We start from the raw sequence: 22615 nt of genomic DNA, 5'->3' as shown, positions 1-22615 counted from the left end.
ATAACCAATTGATTAGTATCTGTAATTTTACCTTAACCATGAATGTTGCTTATGTTTTTACACAAAGTTACATATATTGAATATAACTCTTTAATCAAAACACATTTATCTAGTACTGTCACCTTGAAACATGCAGTAATTCTTATACTCAGTTCAGGCTAATAAAAAATTAGACATATTCTTAAAGCAAAAGTCATGATTGAACATTAGGGATGTAGGAAAGCAATGATATCAAAATTGTTTTCTCTTCAAATTCTTCTCTATGCCATAATATAATGACTTATATTTATGTAATGTAAAAGATATATGAGGACTTAAAAATGGTTTGCAAACATTTAATCCTATTAACCTTAAAGTTAATTTGACTAATTTATCTGGCATGATGCTTTTATCCTGTAATTGAAATGGAATTTCATAACATAAATGACATACATATTCAATGCATATGAGTTAGAAAAAATTTACTAGAATTTTTAATTTACCTAATGGCTTTTTGACTGGATTTATATCAGGAAGGAAGGAGGGAAAGAAGGAAGAAAGGAAAGAATAAAGAAAACAAGGGGAAAAAAGAAAAGAGAAAAAAAGAGAGGAAAAAGCTAATTTGAAGGTGATAGAAGATTTTGAAAACATTTTGTATAAATGATCATATAGATACTCCTTGAAATTTGGCTGAATGTATTCACCCACTTTTGTTTGTATAGACAGCAGTTTTTTTTTCCATTTAAAAGCAATTTTAGGGAAAAATATTCAGGTAAAAATATTTTGTAAAGATGAAATGATCTTTAAACCACAGGGTACTTGGCATTCTGTAGCCCACACTGTAGTGTTTTCATTTAGGTACACGTAAATTAACAGGCACTTTGGTTGAAATGTGAATTTTTCTCCTATTGGTTGAATCATAGATTAGGCTCTAGTGGGATCCCTTTTTAAATTCCAGCGTGTGCTGAATAGAACTGTATAGAATTTAGCTAGTTTGAGAAATCAGGAGTGAGGCCCATTTGACATTTTATGCATATCTTTTCTTTCTCTCATTCTTCCTCCTCGACTTCACCCCTCTCCCCAGTGCATTTCCCCCGGTGTGGAGCATAATTCCCGTTCACTCACAGCTTCTTAAGAGCTGCCTTCCCTTCCCGTCTTGGGCAGCTCCACCCCTTCTCACAGACCAAAGTAAATCTGCACAATAATGAACCATATAAGGGAGGAATGACATCATCAGTTAGTGGTCCCAAGCTGTTTTGCACAACATTCACCTTTCATTGTTCTGATGACAGGGCTGGAATGTGACGGTTAATTCCCTGTGGAGTAGGGGGCTGAGCAGGGCCTGCTGCTGTTGAACAAACTTCAGTACCCCCTTATAAAAAACAAAAACAAAAACAAAAGCTACTATGCTTCCTAGTATTAAGGTAAGGAAGTCAAGATCTGTTTTGATTTAAGCAATGTTAGTTACTCTCGTCCATGCGCATTTCATTTGTTAATAGGCTTACTTGGCAGTAAACTCATTTCTAAGTGAAAGAGCATCTTGGAAGTTGGGTTTGGACATTTGGACATTTGTAGAGCCCTGGCTAATCTGACAAGGGCTATAAGAACTCGACAAGCTTTCAGCTTGCGGCTACAGGTTTTACTGAGTGTGGATGGTGACAATCCTTGAAAATTACCAGCTTATTGCGACTTGCCTTGATGCCTCAGAATCTTTGATGGGAACTGGCCAAGATGCACCCCATTGTGGTATGAGGAGTGATCCTGTTTTTCTACTGAGGGGAAAAAGTAATCTCATGCTACAGAAACCTTGGGGAGTTTGTATCAGAACTGAAAAATCTCTTATCTTACTACCATCAGTCCTAGTAATGTGTTCTGAAGGCATTTAACAGGCAGCCTTTCTATATACTGTAAATGTATCTTCTAATTTATGGTTTCTTAATGAGCAAAAAACTAAAATGAGCTAAAATATTATTTTCAAAGGTTTGTTGTTGTTATTGTTATGTGGATTTTCTGCAGTTCTCTCTTTGCATGTGTGGAAAAGGCAAAAAGTTGGCAATGAATTAGAATGCAGAGCGATCCAAAGAAAGCCGTGTTTGTTCTGAAACACTCAGTGTGGCAGTGATAACAAGAATAACAAATCAAATAGGAAGTTTGATCTCAAAGTGGGAATGAGATTAAAGTTTGGACTATGTTAAACAATGATCTAAAAGTTCAACTTTAGTAATTTTTCAAAATGCCAAAAAAATGTTGTCTGAGTTCAGCGGAGTGTATCAAAGTAAACAGCTTGTATTTAGTGCTCAGTGGGGCTGGAGGGTACTGTGAGTCTTTCACAAAAGTTCCTTTGGCCAAAACCAAATTTTTATAGTGCGATTTCAGATTCACACGACCTGTTTTATAGAGATTTAAAATAAGGGCAGATGGTGGTATGGTTTCATTTTTGTAGATTTAATTTGTGTAATGTTGGTTGTTAATAACGTTTTGTCTCTGTGTTTAAAGTGATGAAAATCTTGAGTTCAACTGTGATGAAAGTCTAGGGTTCACTAGCTTGATCTTCCTGAATTCTTAATTCCATGTGACTGAATGAACTTCTGTTTACTTGTAAAACTAAATATCCTTTCCACAACAGAAGGGTGCTCATATTTCTTTTTTTCCTACATTAACAATAATTAAGATCAATACAAAATTAAGTCTGGAATTTTGGAGTTTTGTTTATTGTCTTAACTTTTTAATTTTTGCATTAGCTTTAAAGTTGTTCCCAAACTGAATAAAATAATTATTAAATAAATGTTAACATAATAATTTGAAAAAAATTTAATACATTTCACATAACCTTGTATTTAAAGCTTTTAAAAAGACCTTTAAATACAATGGCAATAAATTCAATTACCATTTTAAAGAAGGAGAGGTTTACTTTTCTAAGGAAATGAATGCATGGAAATACACTACTATAAGTGATTTACGTACTTAAATTAATTTGCTACTTAATTCACATCTCTGTGATTTTTAAAAAATCTTATTTATGAAAATAGATTTACCCAATAGACAAATTAGATTAATAGTATCTTAATGAAAAGGTTTACAGTAGAATATGTTTTTCTATTGTGAGCTCCCATAATGTATAAACTTAATACCACAACTTTTGTCCAGCACTCTGTACATGCACGTATAGAGTAAAGTGAGGTATATGGTACCTTTGTGGATTGTCTTCAGCTTGCTTCAGTAGTCTCAGGAAATCTCATTCATGCTGCCAGCTCCTCCCCTCATGTTCTGTGAACCGCAGGGGAGAGGCATGTGGGAGGACACCCTCACACAGTGATTTCAGGGACCGAAAACCTCCCTGCCTCTAAATATCCTCCTCACCCTCTGGCTTCCCTAAGGAAATCTCTTCATTTAACTTATTTCCTGAGGGAGAACGTTTCCTGGGGCAGTGCACCCCGTTTCCTAGATGGATCATCCGATAATTAGATGGGATGAACATGGGCAACACATTCTTTGGGAATGGGAGGTAGGGAGGGAAGGGGAAGGGGCCACCTGGAAGGCCACACATTTAGGTGACAAACTTTTATGGTTCATGGTGTTTTCAGTTCCTAGTGAAAATTATTAGTCAATTTATTCACCTAGCTGAGTCTTTATAAACATCATCAAAAAGAAAGAATATCTGTTTTCTCTTGTTTAAAAAATATTTTATCTGACCAATCTGAGAGAGTGATTTGAGAAATATTTTGAACAACTTAGGAAATGTGAAAACACAACAAAAGGCATATTGTCCTCTCTGGGGAGAGGACATATGAACTGAAACCTGGAGGATGACAAAGAAGAGCCCACAGGACTATTGTGTCCTGCTGTGTCAGTTAGCTCAGGCTGCTGTAACAAAGTGCCAGAGATTGGGTAGCTTATAAACAACAGATTTTTCTTTCACAGTTCTGGAGACTGGAAGCTCGAGATGAGGGTGGCAGTATGGTCGGGTTCTGGTGAGGGCCCTCTTCCCAGTTGCAGACCCCTGTCTTCCTTGTATCCTCACCTGTGAGCCAGAAAGAGTATCTGGGATCCCCTTTCTTTTTTTTTTTTTTTTTTTTTTTTTTTTGAGACAGAGTGTCACTTTGTTGCCCTGGCTAGAGTGAGTGCCGTGGCATCAGCCTCGCTCACAGCAACCTCAAACTCCTGGGCTTAAGCGATCCTACTGCCTCAGCCTCCCGAGTAGCTGGGACTACAGGCATGCGCCACCATGCCCGTAATTTTTTATATTTTTTTTTTAGTTGGCCAGATAATTTCTTTCTATTTTTAGTAGAGACGGGGTCTCGCTCTTGCTCAGGCTGGTCTCGAACTCCTGACCTTGAGCGATCCACCCGCCTCGGCCTCCCAGAGTGCTAGGATTACAGGCGTGAGCCACCGCGCCCGGCCTGGGATCCCCTTTCTAAGGGCACTCATCCCACTAGCGAGGGCTCCACCCTCATGATGTAATCACCCGCTAAAGGTTCCACCTCGTAATACCAACACATTGAGGGTTAGGATTTTAATATATGCATTTTGGAATTTGGAGAAGATATAAACGTTCAATCCTCTGCAATTGCATAGGTTGTAGCTTGTAGGGGCATTTGACCAGTGAAAGAATGGGGGCTGAAATCCAGTTCACTCAGCATGGGACTGGTTCTATAAAGAGGAAGTAGACCTTTTTCTAGTTCCCACAAAGGTGCCATATGGGCTGCACCTCTGATAGCAGGGGAAGGGTATTGGGAAGGACAATTGCAAAAGCCCTGAGCAACGACTTCCTCCATCCACAGCCCTACCCTTGGGTGTCCCTCTTTAGCATAAACAGCACTTTTTACATAGCCTTGCAATATATATTTTCATTCCTAGCACCTAATACACTGACAATGGGGAGGGGGCATTCAACCCATCTTTGTTGAATTATTGAGTGAATTAATGAATCATGGTTATATTTCTATATGAGGCAGGGAGCTTCATATTAGAGTGTGTAATCAGAAAGCTGCTGCTCAGTGATCTCAGATACAAGCCTTCTGATGGGCAGCATAATTAGCAGAAAACGCCAGCCCTTATTGTGGTTCATATGAGCAAACAACTAATAATTCCCTAGACTTTAATTTTTACTATGACTGAGAGCTATTTACTAGTAACATACAAAGTGATTTATTTTTAACACATTAACTGCCATGTGAGTCGTATTTAACTCATGCTGGTTTTAAGCCCAGGGCCTTATGAAGCACATGAAGACTCAATTCTCTGAAACAAATTCAATAAGTATGTCATGAGTCACATACATCTCAAGTAGTGTGCAGTGTAAAAACAGATTCTAGCATGGAGTGACTTGCATATAACTCATGCACAGAAAACAATAAAAAAATAACAATTTTTTCATAAATTAGAAAGGATTGTTTTGTTTTTGAAGTTTTTATTCTATTTTCATAATAAAACACCATGGCACCAGGGAAAATTTTTTTTCCTAGTGTGGCAGTCAATGTATTAAATATGTATAGCACTTATATATTTAAATTAGCATGTTACTAGATTTTCTTGAAGAATAAATTGGTATTTTACAATGGAGTCTGGCTGCTACCCACTGTTTGTAAGCACTCACTGAATATGTGCTCACCTGGTAGTAGGAAATCCCATAATCTTCAAGAAGAATAACTTATCAGTCATGAACTTTTCATGGTTTTCAGTTTTTGCCATCCATGCATTTTAAAGATAAATTACTATGGGTAATCAGTTTAGTTTGTTATGGGTTGTTGGGCTAACCCAAGAGAGTTGATAATGCATATCCTTGGTTTGTAATTTTCAAAAACTACACTTCAAGGCACATCATCAATATGCCTATTCTAGAGCAGAATTATACATAATCCTTTCAAAATTTGATGAAGAGTAAAACTTCATTAGTGATAATTTGCTTGAGATTTGTGTGTTTTTGAATTACTTGGATTCTGTTAGCAAAGTAAATGTAATAAAATTACTAGATTATTTTTAAATTTATAGGATATAGTTTTATAATATAAAATCATGAATGTAACTGCAGGGTCTTCTCTTATGAAGTAAAAGCAGTTCAGAAAAGCTGTCACAACAGTTCACTGATTTTATTTTCTTCTCTTTCAATTTTTTTATCTCAAGTTCTTTTTCAGAGTGGGAATGGGTGGGAGAGGCCTTCTGTCCCACTGTAGTGAGCTCGAGTCAAGAAGTTTGAGATCAGATGCTCTAAAATACTACTGGTCTTTACAAGAGGGGAAGAGAAAAAAGTGTATGAGGGCTTTTGTAAACTCATCCCTACTACTAAGAAATACCAAACAAAACCAAAACTCAAAAGTTTGTGCCCTATTAGGAAAGATCTACCATATCTCCCTATAAAAAATGATTCTCTAACATTCAGTAATCCGAGCTGGGATGAGGGTGAGGCAAGTAAGGCTCTGACCTGTAGTGCAAAATTTAAGGCCCAAAACTCAGTAATCAAGATATATTATGTTTTAATGCACTATTTTAAAAAAATAAAAATTAAAGCAAAAATCCATGATGAAGAAAATATCAAAATTTCAAATGAGGACAGAATCTTACTGCAGCTGGACAACCCAGCCTCATCCATTTTTCTGTAATCTCAGCCCTACGTAGTATATTAGGGACATTAGATTAATTTTAGATAGTTATGATAGTCACCATCATGAGGGACTGGAGTGATTTATTAAAAAGTAACACTTCTTCCTGCATCATTTGGTAAAACCATGCCCTGTCATGTTAACAAGCTGCTGAGCCCTATACTATGTTCTAGTTGGGAAAAAATGCATTGTGATTAAAAACTTCAAACTACATGCAAGCTTGACTCTTTTGAGGTTCATTCATCTTTAATTACTATCATGCCTTTGCTCGTTTTAACCTGCCCTCTCTCTTGAAAGACAGAGAGGCATACATACAGGGGAGAGTTCAAGAAAAGCAAAAACATTGTGGTGAGAAGGGAAATTAGCATGGTCTGGCTGAGAAAGAAGCCTAGGGTTACTTTTAGGTGACATCAGTGTTTTAAAATGGGGTCTGATGGAGTAAGATAAGGAAAAGTGACAACATCTTAAGGAAACAAAGAAATAATTGCTGTTCTGGGGCTAATGCTGATAAGTTTAGAAAAATGGTTGAAAAGTGAAGGTGTCAAGAAAGTTGGGAAAAAGGTAGGCAGGTGTCCACTTGAGTCCCTAGGAACATAGATTGACAGCTGTTCTAAGGATGGTGTTTATCACAAGAATGGATAATTAGGATAAGGTTAAAAAAACCTTTCACTTACCCTTCCCCCGGAAAAATAAAAGGAAAGATAAATTAACAAATATCTGTAAAACAGAACAGAGTGATAATACTTTCTTTAGCATAAGTTTGACTAGGCATCAAATGGATCCCAATAAGAAAGAAAAAGTAAAAATCTCCAGCAAACTAAATTATATAAACATAGAAAGGAATGAAATAATCACCCACAATCACAGACAAATGTGAGGGTTACATGGCATTGTAAAGGAAGTAAAAATATGACCAGGGACCACAGGGGCTAACACTTGAAAGGGGTGGGAGAAGCTAAAGATTACAAAATGGGATTTAAAAAAAAAAACAAAAAAAAACCTTTATTATGAAACATTTCAAACATTTGCAAAGATAAAGAGAATAGTATAATGAACCACCATGCAACAATTACGTAGCTTCAACAATTAATCAACTCATAGCCAGTCTGGTTTCATCTATTCCCACTTCCCTGAATTACTTTGATATAAATCCCAGACACATCATTTCATTCATAAATATTTCAATATGTGTTTCTAAAAGATAAGGACTCCTAAAAGTACTGCCACAATCCATTATCAAACCTAAAATCTAGTAATAATTCCTCAACAATGTAACTTTTCCAATTGTCTCATTTTAAAAACAGTTTGAATAAGAATCCAAAAGATTACAATTGGTTCTAAATTTTCTTTTAATCTGTTGGCTCCCCTCTCATCTCTCTTTTCATCTTGCAATTTATTTCTTGAAGAAACTAGGTTGTTTATTCTACATAGTTGCTCACATTTTGGATTTTTCCAATTGCATTATCATGATGTCACTTAGCAATTTCTCACCCATCTTTCCTATAAACTGGCAATTATATGAGCTTGATCTGATTCAGGTTCAATTTTTTGGTAAGAAAATGTCATGAGTGGAGGTGTGTAATATGTATACAGTCTGGCTGTCTTTCTTTTTGAGAAACATTGATGAGCATTACCTACATCCATTATTTCACTGGAGACTACAAATAGTGGTATTCTATTAATATAATTCTTTATTAATAGTGGCATGCAATCATTTCTTTATTTATTAACTGGACTATTACTATAAGGAAAAACAAAGAGCTTTAAATTAAGCAGAAACATGTTAATATCTCTCATATATATAGAAGATATGTATAAAATATATATTTTTAAATATTAAAGCATTGATCCTGCCCTACCTGTTTTCTGTGTCCACTTCCCCATTTCTCCTTCCTTTTACAAGCAGAGTGACATCATCTGATTTATCCTTTTTTTTTTTTTAAGGATCATTCTGGCTTCTGGGGAGAGAACAAGAGTGGAAGCTGAGAGTCAGATCAAGTGGCTATTGCAAAATCCAGATACAAGATGATGGTGGCTTGGGCCAGGGTGATAGCAATGGCAGAGATGAGAAGTAATTGGATTTGGGATATACTTTGAAGGTAGAGTTGATAAGATTTGCAGAGGAATTGAATGTAGGGATGTGCGAGAAAGAGAGGACTCAAGGATGAATCTAGATTTTAGGCCTGAGCATCTGGAAGGAGTAGCTGTAGTTGACTGACATGTGGAAGATATGGTTGGAACAGGTTCATAGGGGAGGACCGGGAGCTTAGAGAAGATAAAGAATGACAACCCAGTGGGTTCATAGCTAATTGAATGACAATGTCCATGTTACTGAATGGATTGATGTCAGCAGGAGGGAGATCTGGAGAGTGTTTTGAAGGGCTTTGTGCGTTGACCTGTCTTTTTATTAGTAACTGGGGTCATTTGGCCATTGACACAATGCTAGGTAAGCTACTATGTTGGGTGACAGAACAGAGTCAAAGGGTGATCTTGACAATTCTAGGATAAATTGAATCAAGTAAAATGAAGTTAACCTAAATAAAGTCTTGCAAATTTGAACTGTCCAGGCAATATCTATTTGAGGAATAACATTGTTATTAAACACAGTGTTTGTGCAAACATATCTGGCTCAAAATCCCAACGTGCCTCTTCTTAAAATTAAGTCTAATAACTTCCCTTATTTGTAAAACGGTACAGTAATGCCTTGCACAAAAAGTTGTTGTGACAAATCAAATAATTAAGCACTTACCCTATCTAGAAGACCTTTCCTTCTAGTCCTTAATTTTTTTTTTCAAATTAGATATTAGCAAATATTGGCATTTGGGATGGGCTTTTAAGAACCTCTTGAAATAATATTATAACTAGAGATTTTCTGGGACCTGAAACTTTACTTCCCGAGAACAAATTTTCTTGTCAGTTCCCTTAACTCCACCTGAAAACGTCAGCCCCATTTCTGTATCTTGCCCATCTCTGCTTTCACCTCTCTCTGCCTTAAGGTTAATAACCAATTTTATATTTTCTATCATATTTTAAGTCACTCCAATAATATTTGTTTACAACATTTCTCTCTTTATCTGATAGCTTTGAACACTTTCTAGGGCTTTTCATTTCTTAATTTTTTTACTGAGACATAATTTACATACAATAAAATTCACTAATTTAAATTATACAATCTGATCAGTCTTGACCAGTGTATACACCATCGACAGTCATAGAACATTTGGGTCTACACTATTAAAGTCTTCTAGCTGGAAATAAATTTCTGAACATGCTTATAAATGACAAATTTGCAAGTTAAAAACTATAATTTTATTGAGTATAAAATGAGAAATGAAGAATACATTTAAGAATAGTTATTAAGAAAAGCAAAAATTCTTAAAAAATCTATTTGATCTTCTTTTATCCACTAAATAAAATGAAATGCTTGCAGAAAACTAAAAACTTGCTAAGAATAAATTTTATTTTAGGATATTTAGGGCTCTGCCTGTAATTGCGGATGAGAATCAGGGTACTTGATTCATGTTTTTAGTCTTGGTCTTCTGGTTTGTTTCCTTTTTATGCAAATATGTTTAGAATCAGGGTGTAGTTGAAGAATGGGAAGTTGAATAGAGAAGAGAGGGGAGAGGAGGCGGTAAGACCAGTTGGCACAAGCAACACTTAAACCTCCAATTCTCCTCCTTAAATAGCATAATTACATGGAAATGGTGCCCAGTAATGTAGAGCAAATTAATTGTTTGAAGTACAAAATGAAATGGTAACTATTAGAAAATTGTTAGAAAAAGAGCTGTAATATGCCATAGGCATTATGTTTTGTGGATAGACACATGCTAATGCTTTTGAATGCTTGCTTAATGTAAAATAAGGATTTCTAGATGTGGGGGTGAAATAAAGTGAGAAGGAGCCTGTCCCTGCCTTCCCCAAATCCTCTTCCTTTGGTGCTCCTGTGTTTCTCCATGGTTCCTTCATTCTTATCTCTCCTCTTCTCTCTCTGCTTTGGATAGCGCTTCCTTGTTTTCTTTGCCCCTTATTTTGGGGCATTTCCCAAAGTTTTTTCTCTATCCTCTCCTTTTTTTTCTCTTTACGTATTTTCTTCTTTGGAGATCACATTTATTTCTATGTCTAAGGGAATATCACCTCACTTATGAAAATAAAAATCCAAGAATCAACCAGCTAAAGCACTGTAAGAGTTCTACATAGGGAGGGGTGGCTGACAAAGTGGCCCCACGATTCCCTGTGATTTTCCTCACTTTTCCTCACATCCCCTCACTTTAATTTCCACTGTTCCTCCCATTAGATCTCAGGGTGTACTGCTCCAACATTAAAGTTCTGGTCCAACTGTGGATCAAAATCCCTTCCTTTGTTTCTCTGTAGCAGAGGTTAGAATTTTTAAGAAAAGAACTAAAACCAGCAAATAAAACAAAAATGACATAAAAAGAACACAAAAACCTATGAGAGAGACAGAAAGCCTTAATTTAGCCTCTTCTTGTTTGGGTTCTAATATTCCCATAGCCATTTTATAGGTTAAATAGAAGTTGTTCACCTCCAATGCTAAAGGTAGACAGATAGTAAAGAATACCTTGCTAAGTCCACACGGAGAGGGCTCCCTCCTTCATCTGAGGTTTCCCAGTTGAGAGACACACTTCTTGTCTAGGAGACTGACAACTAGAATGACCACATTCTTCAAGGGAGGCCACTGCTCACTAGATCAGAGACACCCATTGTCTAATGACCACTAATAATATCAAATTACTGGCCTACCAACAACTGTGATTTCCATTCAACAAAAATTTATACTCAGCTCAGCATTGGGAGAATTTTAGTTAGCACATCTCTATATAGGTAACTTCCAAATCTATATTTCTAGCTCAACCTTATTTATTAATTCTTCCTCTTGTTTATCCATTCAGTCAATATTTCTTCAGCACCTCCCATGTGTCAGGCTTTGTACTAGGGTGTAAACAAGACAGACATGGCACCTGCCTTCATGGAACTTGCATAAACAGAAGTAGACAGATGTGAAAAAATTACAAGTTGGTAAGTGTTGTAAAGGAAGACTGCAGAGTACTATGGAGTCCATAACAAGATGAGACTTAATGGAGTTGGTTGGGGAAGGCTTCCTAGAGAAAGTGACATTGAAGTGAAATGTGAAGGATGAAAAACCAGCCAGGCATGTTTAGGTGTGTGTGTCAGAATGAAAGGAGGAGCAAGGAGGAAACACTAAGCAGAGGGCACAGCATATGCAAAGAATGTTAGACTACAGGGGAGATATTGACTTGAGATGAACCTGCCAAGGAGGTCAGGAATTAAATAATGCTGAATCATGTTATGGCTTTCACACCTCTATTCCTAGAGCAACAGGAAATAATAGAAAGCAGGACAGTGACATGATCATACTTACATTTGGGTGAGAGTATATGATGATGATAATAATAATAATGATAGCTAAATCTACTTCTTATGGGCCAGGCACTGTTGTGCTTTTCATACATTAACTAGTATGCACTTCACACAAACCCTGTGAATTAGGTACTATTTTGATGCCCAATTTAGAAGTGAGGAAACTGAGGTATATAGATAGGTTAAGTAACTCGTCCACGATTATACAGCTAATAAGTCGCAGAGCTGTGATGTGAGGAGACCAGTCAGGAGGCTGTTGGCAGAATTACTAGCAAAAGATGCTAGAGCTTGGACTGGGGTAACGACAGTGGGGAGGCATGAGGACAATAGAGTTAAGATATATATGGGCTGTAAAATGTATAGAACTTATCTCCAAAGCACTACATTTCTAATTTCTTATACATTTCCACTTGACTATCTTGTGTCAATTTGCTACCAAAACCCTTTCTCATATATATTTCCTATTTCTGTTAATGGTATCATTATTTGCAATTATTCAAACCTAAAGCCTAGAAATATTTTCTTTTCTTTTTTTTTATTTTTTGTAGAGATGGGGTCTTACTATATTGCCCAGACTGGCTCAAACTCCTGGGCTCAAGCCATCCTCCCGCTTTGGCCTCCTAAAGTGCTGGGATTACAGGCGTGAGCCACCTCAGCCGGCTGTAGAAATATTTTCGTTCTTTCTCTTTCCCTTCTTGGAGCAAGTGAGCAATCACAAAGCCCATGCCAGTTACTTTTTGCAAAGTCCTCACAATTCATTCTGTCATTCCCATCCCCAGTGTCTTGCCTCTGAGAAGTCTGAATGTAGGTCTATTTGCAATGAAGGCAGGCCTTCCAAACTGAACCAAGCAACCTTACCTTGGTCCTGGGTCTGACACTCAGCTGCACCAACTGGGAAAGTGGGTTGTGGGAACATACAGAGAATGGACCCTGTATTGCTATGAGGTCCACTTTAACTATGAGATGGGAATGGATTAAGATGTGATAAAAGAAGGTAGAAGAGAGAGCTAATGGGGCTAGAAAGACAGAAATGATCACAGTGAAGAAAACCTGAAAAATGTGGTTTCTTGGAAGCCAAATACGTGCCAAGGTCATGCTCTAGCTCATGGGATTTCCTACTGATCAGAATGCCCTCTGCCTTTCTCTGGCTAAAGCATTAGTGCCTCAGGTTTTTACCATCAAAGACAGGATAATGACATAAAAAAACACAGAAAGCACTGAGAGTCTTTCCAGATGGAGGGAATAGCATACTCTCCAGTTCTTATATTTGTTTTGGGGTTTTATTATATCCATATATTGAGTCTATGTGTCAGTCATTTTACTTCTACTGTCTCAATCTTCAAAACAATCCTATCAGGTAGGTGTTCACATCCCTCCCTCCTTCTTTTACAGGTGAAAAAACTAGGGGTCAGAGAGTTTCAGTGATTGGCCAGAGATCACATAGTTAGAAAGCAGCAGAGCCAGAATTCAGATTTGGCTTTCTCTGGCTCCAAAGCCTATGTTTTAGCTACTCCAACTCACTGCCTCCAACAGCATAGAGGCATAGCATTCTGAAAGAATTAATTTTAGAAGCTTTAGCATTTTAAGCTTAGAATTGAAAGCAGTGATGTTTTCAATGAATTCATCTCTGTCAGTCTAGTTAAGATCAAGAAATTTGAAAGTGGCATTTTAGGTTGAAAATATCTTGAAAAGTCTCTCTTACTCTGTGGTTCCATGACATTATTTCAGTTGTTTTGACTCCAAGAGAAGATGGTCAGTAAAATGCCCTTTTACACATATAAGGGCCACATTTAAGGAAGCTGTTACAGTATCGCTCATGTGAGAGCAGGAGCAATTTCTGTAGGAATTGAAAACGACCTTTTCCTCCCATTTTAGGGATTAATAATGGCATAATGGTTTTGGAAGCTATGTACTTAGTTTAGAGATGCTTAGACACAACAATATGCTTTATAAAAACAAATTCTATGAAAACAACCTTAATGACATCATCAGAGCCATTTCTATAGTAATTATATCACACCAGATTTAATTAAAAATAGTTTCTATATGTATGTACAATCATTTCTTGCATAATGCAATGCAAGACTACTAAACTCTATTTACTTGGCTAACATTTAATCTAGTCATAAATATGAAATACACCAGCCAGAATAATAAAGGTACAAAATATACATGTTAGTGGTTATTTATAACATGCTTCACTAATAAACTTATTAATTACTAAAATATTCATATATTCATACATGGCGAATATGATTATAATTTTAATTCTGTTTTTATGGATATATAAAAATAACTGTTAAAAATTGGTACAAGTTAACTGACCAATGCAAGAATGGTAAATATTATCCTAGCATATTTATATTTCTACTTTTTAAAGCTATACATAAACACCATGGAGAAAATGCATTCGTGAATGTGAAACATAATCATTCCTGTGGCTGCCACATTTTTTATTAATAGTAATACAGACTTCCTCTCTATTTAGTTCTCTATCAAAAAAAAATGTTTAAATCAAAAAATCCTGTGCCAGTTCTGACGTCAACTAAAATCAGTTTACATAGATCAGCTTTTGTATCAAAAAGCCCATCTTATCTTTTCCGTATCAGATGATATTTGCATACTTTATTTCAAGTGTTCAAAATAAGAAAATCCAAAGACTCTTATTTTTGGGCCTTCCCTTTCATTTAAAGTAAATTTCTCTTGAAATCATAAGATGCAGAGGTGAGGAGTAAGGATTTTGGAGCCCTTCTGGCTGAATTTGAATCCCAGAACTGCCACTTACTTGCTGTGTGATCTATGGCAGGTTATGTAATATGCCTATGTCTCATTTTCCTCATTGTGATGATAGTAGCAATACATATCTCATTGGGATACTGTTAGGATAAAATAAATACTAATGCTTAGAGTACAGAAAACACCGTATAAATAGTCATTATTATTGTACAACCTAAGTTTTATTTAAGAGTTATTTTTTTAAAGTATAACAGACATGCAGAAAGGTACACATAAGTGCTCAGCTTACTGAACTTTCATAAGCCAAACAATCCTGTATAACCAACATGTAAATTACAAAATAGAAACTAGCACCACAAAAGCTCTCCTCATGCCCGCTTTTGCTCACTACCCCTCTCTAAGGGGAACCAATATCCTGACTTCTTACTGGTGTCATTAATAGCAATTTTTAAAAATTTGATATTACAGCAATAGATAAGAGATTTGTTGTAGTAGCATTTTGGTTTTTATTTAATATCAAACTTAAACCTATCTGCTGATTATTCTTTTAACGTACAGTTATATTTTGTCTTCTAGGTTGAAAAAGCTCCTTGAACAAGAAAAGGCATACCAAGCCCGTAAAGAAAAGGAAAATGCTAAACGGCTCAATAAACTAAGAGATGAGCTTGTCAAACTCAAGTCCTTTGCACTCATGCTGGTGGATGAAAGACAAATGCATATTGAGCAACTTGGCCTGCAAAGCCAGAAAGTACAGGATCTTACTCAGAAACTGAGGGAAGAAGAAGAAAAGCTCAGAGCCATTACTTCCAAATCCAAAGAAGACAGACAGAAATTGCTCAAGTTAGAAGTGGACTTTGAGCATAAAGCTTCAAGATTTTCTCAAGAGCATGAAGAGATGAATGCTAAATTAGCTAATCAAGAGTCTCACAACAGGCAACTTAGACTCAAGCTGGTTGGCTTAACTCAAAGAATAGAGGAGCTAGAAGAGACCAACAAAAATCTTCAAAAGGCAGAGGAAGAACTTCAGGAATTAAGAGATAAAATTGCCAAAGGGGAATGTGGAAACTCCAGCCTCATGGCAGAAGTGGAAAATCTCCGAAAGCGCGTGCTTGAAATGGAAGGAAAAGATGAGGAGATCACTAAAACGGAATCCCAGTGCAGGGAATTGAAGAAGAAGCTGCAAGAGGAAGAACACCATAGCAAGGAGCTCAAAATTGAAGTTGAGAAGCTACAGAAGAGAATGTCTGAACTGGAGAAATTGGAAGAAGCATTTAGCAAGAGTAAATCTGAATGCACCCAGCTACATTTAAATCTGGAGAAAGAAAAGAACTTAACCAAAGACCTGCTAAATGAATTGGAAGTGGTCAAGAGTCGAGTTAAAGAACTTGAATGTTCTGAAAGTAGATTGGAAAAGGCTGAATTAAGCCTAAAAGATGATCTTACGAAATTGAAGTCATTTACTGTGATGCTGGTTGATGAAAGGAAAAATATGATGGAAAAAATAAAGCAAGAAGAGAGAAAAGTAGATGGACTCAATAAAAATTTTAAGGTGGAACAAGGAAAGGTTATGGATGTAACTGAAAAACTAATTGAAGAAAGTAAGAAGCTTTTAAAACTGAAATCTGAAATGGAGGAAAAGGTATACAATTTGACAAAAGAGAGAGATGAGCTGATAGGCAAACTGAAAAGTGAAGAGGAAAGATCCTCTGAATTAAGCTGCAGTGTTGACTTATTAAAGAAGAGACTCGATGGTATAGAGGAAGTGGAAAGAGAAATAACAAGAGGAAGATCTCGGAAAGGACCTGAGCTCACCTGCCCAGAAGATAATAAGATTAAGGAACTAACACTTGAAATTGAAAGACTGAAGAAACGTCTCCAACAATTGGAGGTGGTCGAAGGAGATTTGATGAAGACAGAGGATGAGTATGATCAGCTGGAGCAGAAATTTAGAACTGAGCAGGATAAGGCTAACTTCCTCTCCCAACAACTAGAAGAGATCAAGCACCAGATCGCCAAGAATAAAGCAATAGAGAAAGGAGAGGTTGTGAGCCAGGAAGCTGAGCTGAGACACAGATTTCGGCTGGAAGAAGCTAAAAGTCGAGACTTAAAAGCTGAAGTACAAGCTCTTAAAGAGAAAATTCACGAATTAATGAACAAAGAAGATCAGCTTTCTCAGCTCCAAGTAGATTATTCTGTCCTTCAACAAAGATTTATGGAAGAAGAAAATAAGAACAAAAACATGGGGCAGGAGGTCCTCAATCTGACCAAAGAGTTGGAGCTCTCCAAGCGTTATAGCCGAGCTCTTAGACCTAGCGTGAATGGAAGAAGAATGGTGGATGTTCCTGTGACATCGACTGGAATACAGACTGATGCAGTCAGCAGTGAAGCAGCAGAGGAGGAAACGCCGGCTGTTTTCATACGGAAATCCTTTCAGGAAGAAAATCATATCATGAGTAATCTTCGACAGGTGGGATTGAAAAAACCTATGGAACGATCCTCTGTTTTAGACAGGTATCCTCCAGCAGCAAATGAGCTCACTATGAGAAGGTCTTGGAATCCATGGACAAGAAAAAGGGAAAATGGCCCCCCAATCGCTCATGAGAAAGGGCCTCGAACAAATTCCAGTCCAGGGCACCCAGGAGAGCTAGTCCTTTCTCCAAAGCAGGGCCAGCCCCTGCATATCCGAGTGACACCAGATCATGAGAACAGTACTGCGACTTTGGAGATCACAAGCCCAACATCTGAAGAATTTTTTTCTAGTACCACCGTCATTCCTACCTTAGGGAATCAGAAACCAAGGATAACCATTATTCCATCACCAAATGTTATGTCTCAAAAACAAAAAGGTGGGGATACTACTCTTGGCACAGAACGAGCCATGTCCCCTGTCACGATTACTACATTTTCCAGAGAGAAGACCCCAGAAAGTGGAAGAGGCACATTTGTGGACAGGCCCACATCCCCCATCCAGATCATGACAGTGTCTACATCAGCAGCACCAGCTGAGATTGCAGTTTCACCTGAATCCCAGGAAATGCCCATGGGAAGGACTATCCTCAAAGTCACCCCAGAAAAACAGACTGTTCCAACTCCACTACGGAAATACAACTCCAATGCCAATATTATAACTACAGAAGATAATAAAATTCACATTCACTTAGGTTCTCAGTATAAACGATCCCCTGGGACTTCAGCTGAAGGAGTAAGTCCAGTTATTACTGTCCGACCAGTCAATGTGACAGCTGAAAAGGAAATTTCCACTGGCACTGTCCTTCGTTCTCCCAGGAACCATCTCGCTTCACGACCTGGTGCAAGCAAAGTGACAAGCACTATCACCATAACCCCAGTCACAACCTCATCTGCTCGAGGAACCCAGTCAGTGGTGAGTAGAAGAGGCTCCAAAGTGCAGGCCAGTGGAGGGAGGGAGAACTGAGTAGTGAGACTAACACAGCACTGACAATAAACCATAGCATATGTCTCTCACTCTACCTGGACCAATCAACAGATGATTCCTAGAGGACAAGCTACAGTGAGAAATGAAATTTAAAAGTGACTGACCTAATATTTTGAAAAATTGGGCCAACTTTGAGGGAAAATTTCACTTATCCATGGAAATTATGCAGACAAATCATGCAGACCTCAAAATACTTGCAAAGATGGCCTCTTTGAAATGGTAGCATACAGTATTCATAATTTTTGAAATTCAGTTTTATGTTTGAAATACTTTTAAAAACATTTTATTTTATTACTTATTTACTTCTTTATTTTTATAGAGATAGGGTCTGGAGTGCAGTGGTGCAAACATAGCTCACTGTAACTTTGAAGTCCTGGGCTCAAGCCATCCTCCTGCCTCAGTGTCCCAAGTAGCTGGGCCTACAGGTGTGCACCACCATGCCTGGCTAATTTTTTTTTTTTTTTTTTTTTTACTTTTTGTAGAAATGGGGTCTTGCTCTGTTGCTCAGGCTGGTCTCAAACTCCTGGCCTCAAGCAATTGTCCCACCTCAGCCTCCCAAACTGCTGGGATTATTGGTGTGAGCCACCATGCCCAGCCCAAAGTACTTTTTTAAATGGAGACTGGGGGAAACACTCAATATACAGGAAGAATTAAAACTATTCCTAGGTTATATTTTTAAAATCTAAAATATTCAATATGTGGTTAAGTATGGCAATAGTTATACTTTATTCCAAAAATAAGATTAAAATATTTTAGTATCAAAACTTTTTTAAAGTAAAAATGAAATGATTTTTATATGTCTAAAAACTATTTTATTTAATATCTTATAAAAGCAGTTGCTTATAAGTATTTACTTAATAACTAGCTGGAAGTCTAAATGAATGATTATAAAAAAGCATGTCCAAAGTACAAAAACCAGAGCTTAAAAATAAATTCTGTTTTTCAAAATACTTCCAGTAATGGTCTCCATTTATTAGAGGCAAATTGGTAAATGTAATTATAGAAGAGCATGTCCTATTTAGATGTTAATTTAAGCTAATAGACTAGAAATTATGATTCCTAGACTCTGAACAAATCCTATGGCATATATTGAAATCTCTTAAGAAAGACAGGAAGCTCATAATTTAAATAGAAACTGTGGCTTATTTTCCCATATCCTTAATATAATTTACTTTAATTCTCTATGCACAAACATATACTCACGACAGACGTCAAACTAGGACTTACTAATTGATTTGCCACTAAAGCTTTTAGTTATTGGCTCTACAGGATCCAAATAGCATTTGGAATTGTTTAGCCTTTTCAAATGGTTCAATACTGCTTTTTAGTCAATACAGAGCATAGCTTGGTTGTGTAGGGTCTTGCTTCTTTCTGCTGTATTTTATCAAATGATAGTGGAAGTGTAAATCACTGTAACTTAGAGATTTTCTGCTACAACATTTTATTTGCATTTTAAGGTTCAGATTACCCTCTGTAGCAACATTTTTAACTACTGATTAAACCCGAGACACAAATAGGATTTCAAAACAACTGTCTAAGATTTCTAAGGTTTGAATGATGGCCCACTTAGTTCAGGTATATTAGATCCTACAAAAGCAAGGACAACAAAGGTTTGGGACATCCCTCTTAGAATTTAAACAGTGAGGCTAGTTCATCTGTGCATTTATTCATTCAATAGTTGTTGAGTGTCAGCTATACTTTAGGCATGGGGTTAGGTGCTGGCATGCAAAGAAGACTTTAGAAATTCTTGACATAGTGGGAGAGGCAGGATTGGAATCTACTTAGTGGTTCCATGATGGAGGTATGTACAAAGGAACCAACAGAGACGGCTTCACAGGGGAGGAAGTATTCATAGATAAGGAGAGATTTTTCAAAAAGGAAAAGGGAATGAGATGTAGACAGAACAGTGCAAAGGCATGACAACGTGAAGGAGCGTGGAGTGTTTAGGGAATGGTGAGCAATCCCGTCATGCTGCTGCAGTTGGGCATGGGGAAAAAATGCCAGAGCAGAAAATGGAAAAGCAAACTGGGGTCAGGTATTGAGGGGAGGCACTTGTCTCATTATGAAATTGATATTTAATCTCTTAGATAAAGGGAGCCATTGAAAGGGTAATGATCATGAGAAAAATATTACATTATTTATGTCTTAGAAAGGTATGTCTAGAAGACAATTTAAAGGATAAATGAGAGGGCACAGAGGCTAAGGACAGTGGTGCTGTTGCAATTTTCCAGGCTAGAAATGGTGTAGGCTTGAACTATGGTAGTGAAAATGAGGACAGAGATATATTGAAGATAGAATTGAAAAGATTATATGACAAATTGAGTATAAAAGGTGTCTCTGGGGTTTCTGGTCTGGGTGTCTGGGTGGACAGGATGAAAATCTTAGGGGCATTAACTGTTGGAGAAAGCGTAAGTAATGTTTGGACCATGTTATATTAGAGATATCTGGGGGACATTGGAAATGGCCAGTGGGTAGTTGGGAACACGATCTGCGTTTCAGGACAGCATTGAAGCCTAGAGGTCCCAGGGCTTGGATACACGGGATGATAACTAAGGCTATTCTTAGGGTAAATGTGAAAAATTAAAAGGGGGTTGAGAATGGAACATAGTGATCCTCACATTAAGAAGGCAGCAAGGAGTCAGAAAGTGATTGAAAAGGAGTTGTCAGAGACAGGAGGTGAATTGATGGGACTCAGGTAAGAAATCACAGCAAGAGAGTGTTTGCAGCCTTTAAGAAAGAGGGTGTGGTCAGCAATGACAATAAAAAGTGAGAAGAGTCTGAGGTCATTCGCAGGTGAAAAGATTGCTGCTTCATCTGAAATGAAGGAGAGGGGGAAGAGTGGAGGTAACCAGGGGACCAGTAGGAGTAACACAGCCTGAGTTTTTGCCTGGTGGCCTATATTTTTCTCTGTGAAATAAGAGTCAAGGTCATCTTCAGTAAGAGTGGAGGAGATAGGTTAGTGCTTGAGAAGGGAAGGAAGTTTCAAGCAAAGACGTTTCAAGAGAAGGGAAAGGAAGGTAATCTGAGAGGACTAGATACCGATTCCAAATTTCTTACAATTCCTTTATCTGCAGAAGGGTTGTCTGTAGGTCTTCGGGTGGTAAGAGTCCTGCTAATGTTCAGATTGATGGCATATCCAGGGGAAACTCACCAACATCTCCCTTGTTGTCTCTGTGTTTTCTCTCTTACAGTCAGGACAAGATGGGTCATCCCAGAGGCCTACACCCACCCGCATTCCTATGTCAAAAGGTATGAAAGCAGGAAAGCCAGTAGTGGCAGCCCCAGGAGCAGGAAATCTGACCAAATTCGAGCCTCGAGCTGAGACTCAGTCTATGAAAATAGAGCTGAAGAAATCTGCAGCCAGCAGCGCTACCTCTCTTGGAGGGGGGAAGGGCTGAGGGCAGTGGCTGAGGGGGTATGTCGTGCAGATGCTACTGCTGCTGTGAAAACCAACCTTCGTCTGCTTGTGCCAACTCTTTGCGTGTACTAATTTAAGTTTTAAATATCTTGTTTATAAAATAACCAACTAATAGCCATGTGTCTTTCCTATTTTGTGTATTTGTTTTGATGCTGGGGAACAGAACTAATTTGCAAAACTACTGTTCGCCACGTGATTCATTGAAGACACTGGGCCTGAGGCAGGGCCTGGCCTCTAGTTCTAGTTTTGCTTCTAGCAAGTGTACCCATCAGTTAACCATCTGAGCAGGCTCAGTGTTTTCATCAGTAAGAGGCGGGGGCTGGATCACATGCTCTCCAAGGCTGGCTCCCATATTTCCTAATTATAAGCCAAATTTAATAGACCTCATTCCACAGTACTTTATTTTTCAAAAATTCTATTATGAAATAAGATATAGTTTAACAATTCTCATTTGCCTCTATCAAATCCTGAATTTGCATTATGTGCTGGGAAAAAAAATCACGTAGCTATCACAAGGCCTGGACCTCTAAAATTTTGCAAAAACGAAAGCTTCTGAGATGATTTCAGATAATAATTTGAATGTGAAATAAAGTGGAAATGAAATATGGAATCCTAAAAACAGAGTTTTACTTATTTGTGTGTCTGTGTGTATTATAGAAGTTTTAGCTCCCTCCAAAAGATTCCCAGAATTTCTTTAGCAATAATTTTGGAACCATTAATGTCAGACTCATGCTCTATTCAAGTGTACAATTGATTTAAATTGTGGAGCAATTTGAATAGAGCTGCCAAATGGCCTTTTATAGCTCAACAGAGATTGTGATGGATAGAAAATAGCAGAAAGTAAATTTTGATACATTAATGCCAAGAAAAAAATGACACGATGCATAGCTTAATTGAATTCAGATATTTTCCTCAGTTAAGTGTGAACTTTACTTGCAACTATAGAACCAGTTCATGATTTGGGGTGTGCGTGTGTGTGTGTGAGTGTGTGGTATGGAGAAGTGAATTATTGCTGTCACTTTTATTCACGTT

At 37.4% G+C, this 22615-nt stretch overlaps 1 protein-coding gene across 1 annotated transcript in view; it reads left to right on the top strand.

Annotated features, from left to right (window-relative positions):
- The window catches only part of FILIP1 (filamin A interacting protein 1), a 163144-nt gene extending 140951 nt beyond the window's left edge, over positions 1 to 22193 (top strand). The window contains exons 5-6 of the mRNA XM_069488235.1: positions 15288 to 18093; positions 21357 to 22193. Of these exons, the coding sequence (XP_069344336.1) occupies positions 15288 to 18093; positions 21357 to 21563 (3013 nt within the window). The 3' untranslated portion in view covers positions 21564 to 22193. The remainder of the gene's footprint in view (positions 1 to 15287; positions 18094 to 21356) is intronic.
- The last annotated feature ends 422 nt before the right edge of the window (positions 22194 to 22615 follow it).

Source organism: Eulemur rufifrons, chromosome 15 (genome assembly GCF_041146395.1).
Source record: "Eulemur rufifrons isolate Redbay chromosome 15, OSU_ERuf_1, whole genome shotgun sequence".
NCBI lineage: Eukaryota > Metazoa > Chordata > Mammalia > Primates > Lemuridae > Eulemur > Eulemur rufifrons.
This window is presented reverse-complemented; position numbering and strand designations above follow the sequence as displayed.